Source organism: Heterocephalus glaber, unplaced genomic scaffold (genome assembly GCF_053883595.1).
Source record: "Heterocephalus glaber isolate CG9 unplaced genomic scaffold, H.glaber_assembly_v1.0 deba00000122, whole genome shotgun sequence".
In the NCBI taxonomy this organism is placed as follows: Eukaryota; Metazoa; Chordata; class Mammalia; order Rodentia; family Bathyergidae; genus Heterocephalus; species Heterocephalus glaber.
The window spans coordinates 69,931,118-69,943,551 of record NW_028258138.1 but is presented as its reverse complement, the minus strand read 5'-3'; the positions used below and the strand labels follow the sequence as shown (position 1 = coordinate 69,943,551).

At 34.1% G+C, this 12,434-nt stretch overlaps 1 protein-coding gene across 5 annotated transcripts in view; it reads left to right on the top strand.

Annotated features, from left to right (window-relative positions):
- Gsk3b (glycogen synthase kinase 3 beta) overlaps positions 1 to 12,434 on the top strand; it is a 189,254-nt gene that overhangs the window by 119,392 nt on the left and 57,428 nt on the right. For all 5 annotated transcript variants that reach the window (XM_004835656.4, XM_004835655.4, XM_087209012.1 and 2 more), the window contains one exon: positions 8,982 to 9,088. In XM_004835656.4, coding sequence (XP_004835713.1) covers positions 8,982 to 9,088 — 107 coding nt within the window. The remainder of the gene's footprint in view (positions 1 to 8,981; positions 9,089 to 12,434) is intronic.

The window sequence follows — 12,434 nt, the reverse complement described above, 5'->3', positions numbered from 1 at the left end:
TTAAAAAAATACTATTACATAATATTGTCCTTTTACCTTCAGAGTGGACCTCAGGGCAGGAATGTGGTCAAAGGTCTAGTAGCAGTTTCCATTTTTTTCTTTTCTTCTATTATGTAGCCTTTTATAACTTCTTTTCTGTAAAGTTCAAAAAACTTGTTGAGTTCTTATACAGATTACTAGATAATGTACTATAACTTTGTAATAAAGCCTCATTCCATTCATTTTCATGGTTTTCAACATCTTGTGCCTATGTTGTCTAACTTTTCAAAATGTTGTCAACCCTGTATTCCCAAGTAATGTAAGCCGTTGCCCTGCTACTTCCTCTCTGGCGTAATCACCTAGAATAATGCCATGGTCAGCCTTGAAAACTAGAGATCAAACATGCCAGCCCCAATTGCCTTGCCATTACAGTGTAGCCACAGAGCAAGAGAACAGTGAAGTATAATCTGCTTAACATTGGCCATCACCATGGTAACAACCAGCCCTTACTTTTTTGGTTAGGTCTTATTTTTGGGAAGCACAGTCCATCTTCTGCCCGTGACATCTCTACATAACATGGGTTGGTTCCAGTTTATTTTTTTTAATACTGATAATAGTTCTTATTTTTCAGTTTAGCTGTATAGATTACATATTTACACACACCTCCTGGTATCTATATTCCTACCTATTTGTAATGTTTATAACAAGCCACTGTTTAGATTCTGGGTTTAATATGGGATATATTTTCCATAGGCTATAGAGAGATTCTTTAAAAATCAAATGAATCTGCGCTATTATAAATTAACACTTAAGCTCACAAGTATATGCTCTTTCATACCATCTCCATTTTACTGTTTACTAATTTCAGACACCTATCCTAGTATGCAATTTGCTTTGCTATGTTTTTGTCCCCTGAACTATAAAAATCAATAAAAAATAGTAAATCAAAAATTTTATTTGATGCTTGATAATAAAGCATTACCTCTTACTATCTGTAGGAAAAATTGCACAAATCATATGCATTTTCTCATCATGAGGTGTCTTTCCTGCTGAGAATGATTGATTGGTAAGGAGCATTAAAAAAATGAACTAGTAAGTTTATTAGAGTTTCTATACACTGGTTTTAAAACAGTGTTGGAACAGGCCATTTTCTTGGGACATAAAGTTACTTTGTTCTAATAAATTTGGAACTGATTTTACTTATGTGGTAATAGCTCATTATTATTAAGTTCTCTGATAGAAAAGATGCCCTTTTTAAACATAATTGGTTTTGGGCTGGGGATTTAGCTCAGTGGTATCGCCACCTGCTGCACAAGCATAAGGACCCGAGTTCGATCCCAAGTACCAAAAAAGAAAACGTAATTGGTTTGGGCAAATATTAATGAGGCTTTGAGGGGACATCTATATTTAAGCCATAACAGCAAGTAGTGTTTGAGAGACATATTATTAGACTCTTAGGTACTACTTTGGCAGGGACTTGAACCAAACAGTATCACTCAGGATACAAAGCCAGTACCGAAAAATCGGTAGATTCATGTACACCAATAACGAACCTACCAAGAAAGAAATCAGGAAAACAATTCCAATCACAGTAGCTTAAAAAAAGAATTAAATGCCTAGAAATTAACCTAACCAACAAGATGAAAAACCTGTATAATGAAAACTAAAGAACTCTGAAGAAAGAAATTGAAGAGAACATCATAAAATGGAAAAGCAACCCATGTCCTTGGATCAATAGAATCAATACTGTTTAAAAAGCCATATTACCAGGCCAGGGATTTAGCTCAGTGGTTCCGCTCCCTGCCTCGCAAGTGGAAGGACCCGAGTTCGATCCCTAGTACCAAAAAAAAACCAAAAAACCATATTACCAAAAGAGATCTGTAGATTTAATGCTATTCCTATTAAAATATCAGCAACAAATCTCAAATTCATATAGAACCAGAAGAGTCTCAGAATAGCCAAAGCAATCTTAAGCATAAAGAGCAAAGTAGAGAAGTCACAATGCTGGATTTCAAGTTAGATTACAAAGCTATGGTAATAAAAACAGCATGGTACTGACAGGAAAATAGCCTTGTAAAACAATGGGGTAGAACAGAAGACAGCAAAAGAACCTCATGCACTTCAGCTGTCTGATTTTTGACAGAAGGACCAAAAATATACATTGGAGGAAAGATAGCCTCTTTAACAAATGGTGCTGGGAAAACTGGTTATCCACCTGCAGATTTATTTTTTTTATTTTTTTTTCCCCATTAACTTTATTGGTACCTTTTAGGTATAAAATACAGTTACATTCATCATTGGAATCTTGTACCATTACATGAGTCTCTTGGTTCTTATTTTTTTCCCCTTCCCTTGCCCTCCCTTCATCCTCTCCACTCTTCCCTATTTGCAAAGACCTTGTTTCCATTTTTTTCCTCTTCTCATATTTTTTCCTTTCCCTTTTTTCCCTTCCCCTACCCCTCCCAATTCCCCTGCTCTTTTAGACCTCTTCTTCCTGTTACACAATATCAGTTATACATTTTTTAAATTACAATATTAAGGTCTAGAAGACATTACCACAGATTTTACAGAATTTAAAGGGATATAGAAAGCACATTACAAAAATCATTTTTGAAATAAATTTGATAACTTCTAAGAAGTACCTTGGAAGACAAATTAATGAAACTAACTCTGGAGGAAATATAAAATTTGAATAGCACCTATTAAAGTATATTCCTAGCTTGAAAACCTACCTATATGACAACAGCAGGCTCATAAACATTTTAACTGATAAATTATATCAAACAGTTAAAGGAGAAAAAAGAAGAAACACTTCTCCTCTCATTTTAGGAACTCAACATTGTGCTAATCCTAAAACTGGATAAAGATAAAAGAAGAAAAAAGTATGAACATAGATAGAAATTTGTTTAACAAAACAAACTATTAGAAGTCAGATCTGGCAGGATGTAGAAAGTGGTTTTGTTATAGGGATGACAGTGTTGGTTCAGCACTGGAAGATCCACCCCCAAAAGTAATCATTTTAACAGAGGAAAGGAAAAAGCCATATGATCCTGTCACTAATTGGAAAAAAAGTATTGGACTAAATTCTACAGCTGTTCATGGTAAAAGCTATCAGGAGACTAGAAGTAGACCAGAACCTTCTCAACAGATTAAAGACATGTACTCCATACTTCGAGCGAGAACACATTATATGACTGGAGAAGATACAATGCTTTCTCCTTAAGGTGGCGAACAAGGGCAGATATGCTTACTCTTTATCTGTCCATTAAACTTTGAAACCTAGTCCCCACCAACATAGTCTGGCAATAAAATGACACAACTAGGATAGGATTGGCATGGCAGGAGCAAAATCTTTATATGTAGATGAAATGATCATCTACAGAGAAAATACTAAGAAATCTCTAGGAGGAACTAGAACTTGTATTTGAATTTAGCAGGATTAGAAAACACAAGGTATATATAAAAATTCAGGTCTGTGTATACTTGCTATAAATGAAGAAGTCCCATTTGACCCAGCTATTCCCCTACTAGGAATCTTCCCCAAAGAATTAAAAGAATCATACCAAGCGATATATATGCACCTATGTTTATAGCAGCACAATTTGTAATAGCTAAAGCTTGGAAACACCCCAAATGCCCATCGACTGGAAACTGGATAAAGAAGATGTGGTTTTTTTTATAAAATGGAGTACTACTCAGCCATAAAGAATGAGAAACTAGAGACATTTATAGCTAAATGGATGCATATTGAGGCCATACTCTTAAGTGAAATAAATAGGACACACATGTGTAAATACCAAATAGTTTCTCTAGTGTGAGAAATTGAAAGTGTAAATAAGGATGAAAGTGATTAAAATGAATAATTGATAATTTGAAATAAGAAAAGGTCCAAGGGTTTGGGGATTGTGGAAGGGAAAGGGGAAAGGGAAGAAGGGAAAGAAAAAAATTATGAGAAAATAAAATGGAATCAAACTCTGTGTAGATAGGGAAGGGTAGAGGGGGTGAAGGGTACACAAGTAATGGGAGAAAAAATAAAAACTAAGATGCATCATGTTCTGGGACAAACATCCAATGATAAATGTAAATTATTTTATACCAAAAATGTACCAATAAATATATATATATTAAAAATTGAAAAATACTAATAAATTAACTTGGAAAACCAAAAAAAAAAAAAAAAGAAATTTAAAAGTTATGTAGGAGTACAAAGGACCTAGAAAAGTTAAAAACAAAAACAGTGTTGGAAGATGTTTAGTACCTAATTTTAAGACTTCTTCTAAAGCTACAGTAATCAAGGCAGTGTTGGTGTAAGGAAAGACATATAGATCATTTGAATAAAACAGAGAATCTAGAAATAAAACCACACACATATGGTCCACTGAGTTTTGAAAGATTATTTGAAGATTATCTCTTCAAGGAAGAGATAGTGTTTTTAGCAAACGGCACTAGAACACCTGGTATCTGTATAAAAAAATTAACCTCAACCCTTTATTTCCATGCATGAAAATAACTTGAAGTGATCTGTGAACCTAAATAAGAAAGCCTAAAAGTATAAAACTTTAAGAAGAAATTATAAGGGAAAATATTTATGAATTCAGGGTAGGTAAGAACTACCTAGGATACCAAAAACATGATGTATAAAAGAAAAAAATTGATAAATGAGATTCCATCAAAATTTAGAACTTTAAATGACATCATTAAAATGAAAAGTAGTCCTTAAACAGACCATATTTACAATACATATAACCTATGAGCAGAATATATAAAGAATTCTTAGAGCTCATTAATAGACAACCCAATGAAAATGTAGAGGTAAGAAGATGATAAATAGCCAGTATAGCACAAGGAATGGTGTGCAACTCTAGAATCAGAAAAATACTGATCGGTACAATAATAAGATTGAATTATACACTCATTAGGGAGATGAAGTCAAAAGTTTTAAAAGCCTTGACATGACTTTTTCTTTTTGTTGGATTCTCCCCCTTTACATTTAATTTGTCACACCCAATGGATTCATTCTGCTGGGTTTCCTGGGATTGTGATCCTCATTGTCTTTTCCTAGGGTATTGTCTAAAATGTTTTGGAGTGCCGGTTTGGTATTCATGAAGTTCCTGAGGTGCTCTTTGTCATGAAAGTATCTTATTTCTCCATCCATTTTGAAAGATAGTTTTGCAGGGTGCATGAATCTGGGTTGGAGGCTGTTTTCCTTTAGGGCTTGAAACACATCACTCCAAGCTCTTCTTGCCTTGAGGTTTTGCATTGAGAAGTCTGCTGTGATTCTGATGGGCTTTCCTTTGTATGTGATTTGTTTCTTTTCTCTCACTGCTTGTAGAATTTTATTCTTCTGTTGGATTTCTGGAATCCTAACTATTATATGCCTGTGTATAGATTTTTTTTTGATTAAGGCTAGCTGGAATCCTATATGCCTCACTTATCTGTATGTCAAGTTCTTTTTCCCTGCCTGGGAAGTTTTCTGCCATCACTTCTGTGAAGAGTTTTTTTATGTCATCTGCACTCCCTCCTGTTTCTTCATTGACTCCAATCAGTCTTATGTTATTCTTCTTTGCATCGTCTAGCAGCTGCTGGATGGATTTCTCATATTCCTTTACAATTTTAAAGCAGTTTTTCTTTTCCTCCTCACTGATTGCAATCTTATCTTCTGTATGTGAAATTCTATCCTCACATTGGTTCATTCTGCTGCGCAGACTTTCGATGGAGTTTTTAATCTCTTGGAAATCTGTTTGCATCTGTTTTATGGATTCCATTTGTTTCCTATGTTGGGATTCCATCAGGTTCCTCGGATCCTCTATTTTTTTATCTGTGTCCTCTCTAGATTTATTTCTCATGTCTTGCACCATGAGCAAAATCTTTGCTGTTATTTGAGTAATTATTTCTGATTTCATTTTTCCCAGATCCTCTTTTGTTGCCAGTTCAGAGAGTCCAGGTGGTTGAATATCAGAGTGTTCCATCTCGTTTCCCTTTGGGGTTGCTGGAAGTCTGTTTTTGAGGCTTGTTTATGTGTCTTCTCATTTCCACGGGGTGGGGGGGATGGTGTTTCTGGAGCCCATGTGGCTCACCTTCTCTGCCATAGGAGCTTGGGATGGCCGCGGCGGAGCTTCCTTCCGGGTGCTGGGACCGGCTGAGCTTCTCTGCCCTAGGAGCTTGGGATGGCGGTGGGGGAGCTTCCTTCCAGGTGCTGGGACCGGCTAAACTTCTCTGCCCTAGGAGCCTGGGATGGTGGCAGGGGAGCTTCCTTCCGGGTGCAGTCCACGTGCGGATTTAATCTGTACCTCTCACCTTTTAATTAAATCAGCTTCAAATTAAAATAGATCACAGACCTATATATAAAAACAAGCTTTGGAACTGCTGGAAAATAATGTAATGGAAACACTTGAAGCCATAGGCACAATAAGGGACTTCCTGAACTAAAATCCCGGTATCATAGGAAGTAATGTCAGGAATCAGCAAATGGAATTATATCAAATTAAAAAGCTTCTGCACAGCAAGAGAAACAACATTGAAAAGACAACCTACAGAATAGGACTAATATCTGAAATATGTAAAGAAGTAAAAAAAATTAGACTTCCCCCCAAAATAAAAGATCCAGTAAAATAAAAGTAGGCAACTGAAATAAATATACTTCTCAAAAGAAGTACAAATGTACTTTACACAAGTAAATAAATGAAAAAATATTCATCTTTAACCATTAGGGAAATGCAAATCAAAACAGCTGAGATTTTATCTTAAACTCTAGTCAGAAGGGCTATCATCAACCACACAGATATGCTGGCAAGGTTGTGGGGAGAAAGGAACCTTTCTGTTGCTGGGAATGTGAACTAGTATGAACACTAGGGAAATCAGTGTGGAGATTCCTCAAAAAACAAAACAAAGCAAAACAACAACATCAAAAACCCCTAAAAATAGAAACTCCATTTTATCCAGCTATACCTCTCCTGGTTATAAAAAGAATTAAAAGACATCATACTTCATGTTATGGTATACCCATGTATATAGCAGTACAATTTATAATAGCTAAGCTCTGGAAACAACCTAAATACCCATCATCAGAGGAGTGGATAAAAAAAATGTGTATACACACAATGGAATCTTTTCAGCCATAAGAAGAATGAAAGCATGTCATTTGCAAGAAAATAAATGAAACTTGAAAGACTGTAATGCTAAATGAAATAAATCAGACAGAAAGTTAAATGTTGCATGGTTTTTCTTGAATAAGAACACTAAAATACAATAATAAATTAATAAAATAAAGCAGAGATAGTTGGAACCAAGAAGACGCGTTTTAGAGGTGAGAAGGGGGAACAGGAAGGGGGGAGATGGAGATACGGGAGAGGCGGGGGAGTTAAGGGAGGAGTAAAGGAATCAAAAATGGTCAAGATAGGTTAATGCATGTACCAATTCCTCAAAATGAATATCAATGCCCATTAATATAGCCACATTTAGGACCAAGCCTTCAACACAGGAACCCATAGGTGGGGAGGAGACAAACTAGATCCAAACCAGAACAAATATAGAGGTCTTTATGAAAAATAGTAGAACATAATTATTTTGTGGGACTATCTATCCTTCATTTATTTTTTCTCATGAATGAAGAGAAACTCCAAATAATTTTTTAAAGATAACAGTATTACTCTCTTCTTAGTAACTCTTTACTTGTGTGAAACAGGTCCTAGAAGTAGCTGAGGCCCTGAGGAAGAAGTAACCCAAAGAAGGGCTAGATGGGTTAAGGATAAGGCTATATGAATGTGGCCCACTATATTGGACAGGAAGTGACAACGAGCCTTTCCTACAATATAAAAGAAAGAAGGCACCTCCATCAAATTGTGTGTGTGTGTGTAATTTTAACCTGTGATGAATTTTCTGAGGATATAATTGGAATTTGTTTTATTATTAAACAGCATCTTTCTGAAGGTATCAGAGTTCCCTATCAATTATCTGAAAAATACTTAATTTTAGGCAGCCTGAAAACAGAGATTAGTATTTTTAATTTATGAAATGGTGATTCTGTGTCAATACTTGGAGACAGTGTTAAAAGTAAACATCAAAACTGGTGATAAAGGAAAAATAAGGTCTTCATTGACTAGAAATAAGTGGAAGAAAAGAAATCCTAGACTTTAGAGTTCTTGTGACTATTTTTATTTATTTTTGTGCTGGTTTGCTGTACTATTACTTCAAAAATGGCACTTGTTTTTTACTGTTTTGATTTTGTTGTATGTCTTTATGTTATTGTATGTCAAAATAGCTTTACAGCATCTTATTTCAGGATGTCTTTGTGTTATCTGGAGACACATCTAAAGTATTATAATTTCCTTTATGTTTAAAATACATGCCACACAATATTTTAGTAGGAAAATTGGAGTAAAAAAGCATATAAATTTACCACAACACAGGTAGAATTCATAGATTGTCAGTCATTTTTACACTAAAGTTGAAGGTTGTCTTTTAACAAGTTTATTGGGTAATAAGTGTTTTGATATTTAATAAATTGACCAAAATATAAAAAGATAAATAGATTAGCTCTCTAACCATTGAGATCACTCTGTGTCAAAAGTTTAATTGTAAAAATAGTGGGCAGTTTCATTCCCTTTTAAAGAAACATATTGAGTGAGGAGTATTCATTCTTACATTCTAATCTCCTGTCAGTTTTTGGTGAGCCAAGGTACCCCTTAATTTCCTGCCCTTCTAATTCAGGGAACAGAGAATTAGAAAAAGTTCAGCATTTATCCTTTTGTAACTGTCTACTTCTTGTTCCTTAAATAATAGTTGACAAACTCTTTCTTTGAAAACTACCATTCTTTTGCATAGTGGTATTATTAAAATTTGTATTTCCTTTGTCCAAAATAGTTATGGTTCATATTTTTTTGTGTCTGTTTCATGATTGGCATGGTATGAAACTTAGGTAAATATTTGGTATTACAAGTAATAACAGTAAAGTTTCCTTTGAGGTGTAAAGACTCTACTTTTTATTTATTGTTTTTTATTAGTGCAAAGCAGCTGGTCCGAGGAGAACCCAATGTTTCGTATATCTGTTCTCGGTACTATAGGGCACCAGAGTTGATCTTTGGAGCCACTGATTATACATCTAGTATAGGTAAGTACTAAATCTGAATATAATGCTTACCATTGCTAATTGCATCTAGATTTTAATAGTTTATTCATAGTAATCTTTCACTGCCCTAGAAAGAAGGGTATGCCCTGTAATGTGTTTCTTTCTTGTGAAAGAGTTGGAAAAAATGTGTAGGTTTTTGTTTTTTAATTTTACCCTTTAGAATTTCAGATGTATTTGCCAGTCTAATTTTAGGGTTTTTTGGATTATTAGAATTATAAAACTATTACTTTATGGTTGGTTAATACATTTGTTTTTATCTTAAAGCTTCAAATAAATCCTAACTAATAAATCTTTTGTTTACTGACTTGTAAAAAATCCTCTTGAAATATTTATTTCTGAATTTGATAGCCAGTTAGACTATTTGTGCATTAGTAATGTTATTTCATTAAGTTAATAATGAAAGTGACACAGAAACCATATTGTTGAAATCCTGCCATACTGTCTCAGTTGTAAGCCAGATTAGATCCATACTAGCTCACCGGAGATGCTTAGTGATAGAAGGAGTTGTAGCTTCACCATTTTAGCATACTGGCTAGGAATGAACAGAAAGACCATGATCAGATGAATAGAAAGCTAAGAAACAAAGAGCAAGTTATATATTGTTTCTGAAGAGAATTCCCTAGTCCAGAAATAGAAACAAAGGCATACAGATACCAAACACATAAAAACCCACAACAACTAGAAACTTAAAGAAAAAACCTTCGGCCAATTTTTGTCTTTCTGATAAAAATAGAAATTAACTAATATGAACAAACACTTCCTGAACAGAAACACGTTATTGTTTTCATTTTATCAAAGACCAGTATGCCAAAGCAGTTACCATTTATGCCAAAGGACTGGCAGTTTACTCACTATTTCTTTTGTAACATCAGTGCAATTTACCCAGTAAGGCATATTCTTGTGAAAATAGGTTTGCCCTGTAGGCCCTCTGAAAATGTCCAGAGGACCTAGGACCCTGCAAACTATAGAGACAGTGCACAAGAGAAGAGGGAATATAGCTTTGTGTGTAGGTAGCACTCATTCTTATGATGGGTATGTTACGTGGTATACATTAATGAACAAGTGAGAAATGGTACAAAGAATACTTTGCCTGGTGTTGACCTAGGTTTGACTTCCATATTTGCTGCTCCTTAGCTGAGCTATAAAATAGAGATTATTAACAGTTTTGCCTTTTTTAGTGTCTGTGAGGAGTAAATAAAATGTTAGTGAAAGTACTATAAAAATGTAAGTGGTATTCTTTCCATGTCGTTGGGAATATCATTGGATTTTCCCAGCTGCTTTATATTTTATTTATATATTAGATATTATTCTATAGACAAGATATTGGGTTGACTTGCATCAGGATCATCTAAAATAAAGGCAATTTAGTTCAGCCAAAAAAGTCATAACCCTGTCATCTGACACATTAAGGAATGTTTATATAAATTAAGACCCTTTGAGCCCTCACAAGCCTAAATTTGTTTTCCGTTTTTAGACTTAGAATGTGTAAAGGCTTGTTAGGATTTCTAAACATGGTGGTAGTGGCGGGTATTTGAGAGTATACTAATATAGGTACATTTTTAAAATGTTTTTAGTAGTAATGTTTGAAAGAGTCACATCCTAGATTATTGTCATATTTGAATATAATCAGAGTTAAAGTCAGTGATTCTCCTATCTTTTTACTGAGAAATGGCATAATGAAAAGAAAAGGCTTCTTTATGACAGGGAATTAAGCTAGGACCTTTGAAGTTTTTGGGTTTTTTCACACAGAGGCAATTGTTAAAGATGATGATGTGTGTAATTGGGGATTAAGAATAAGTTCCAGGCCTAGTGCTGTGCTGCTACTCAGTAACTTTTCCTTTGGCAAGTGAACTTTATTCTGCTGTAATTTCTTGATCTGTAAAGTAAGTTTTTTTAAACTAAATGGTCTTGAAACAATTCTATATTGGTTTAAACCCCAAATAACTAAAATTCAGTTGGTCAAAACATTTTTGTGTCAGTAAACCTACTTAGGTGAAGTTTTATTCTGTTTGGAGAGTTTTGTTATTTTGTCCTATGAAAAAATAAGAATAGATATTAGTATCTCCCACATAGTGAACAATGAATACTTTTTTAGTAATTTGACTAGTTTAACATAAATTGAAGGACAGTTAGTAGAGTTATAACCTAAATCTTTTGATTATTAATTTTCTGTAACTGCTAGGTAATAGTATTCCTTGATGTTTTACTCTTGTCTTGCATATTGATAGCTGAAAGGCACATACAAAGGAAAGCATTTCCTATTGTTTTTCTGTGAAGATGTAATTATTCTCTGCAATTTTTCCAACTTTGTCTTTTGAGATGAGTTATTCTGTGTTAAAGTGGAAAGAAGTGGGTACATAGTAACTGCTCTCTAATTAGCTAGGTAAAGGAATTTTTAAAACTTGAATTAAAATAAAACATTTAATGAGCCAGGGATGTAGCTCAGTGGGGCCGCACCTGCCTGGCAAGCGCAAAATTCTGAGTTCGATCCCTGGTACTGGAAAAAAATACATTTAATGAGACAATATATTTTTCCACCTTACTACAAGAGTAGTATTTCTGTTGGCTTTGGATGAAATAAAGAGCCCCTAACAGGTTTTCATATTTGCCTTCACTTTAGCAATTTTCCTAATATATCATGGACTCTCTTGCTCTGTGTTGCAGAATAAATGTCTTGATTATCATTACTTAGAGAAAAAATCAACTTGAATTTCTCAAATGAATTCCGTGTCATTTTTCTAGGCCAATAAAAAGTAGTCATTGAAGTACAGATTTCCAATCTGTCTTTCCAATCAGCTTACCATATCAGATTCTAAATTACTGCTGTCTCTACTATATCATTCCCTATATTTTTCTGCTTACCTCCTGGTCAATAGGAAAATCGGGCAACGATTTATGTTTGTCTCCCTAAAGTACTTCATATTTTGTGTGTAAAGTACACATACTTTGTATGTACTTTGGTACATATAAAGCCCAGGAATCTCAGAAACCTTAAAACCGAAAAGCAGCTTTTGCTTGCAGAAAGTCTTAATAGACTTTACATAGCATATACATGTAATTTATCTTCAGATACTTTTGAGAGAGAAAGAGGGTACTATTAATGATTTTCTAGGCCAATAGATACTAATCAGGACTGTCATGGATAAGCCAAGATGTGTGCTTTTAAGTTATTTTTAAATTTTATTATTTAAATTTTTGTTATTAACATGTATTAGTTACATTTTTAAAGTTTTCTCTCAGGATTGACATCCCCATTTTGATAATAAATTATTTATAGAAATTATGACATAAAATGTATTCCTTTGTATTTCCCTTTACTTACATTTAT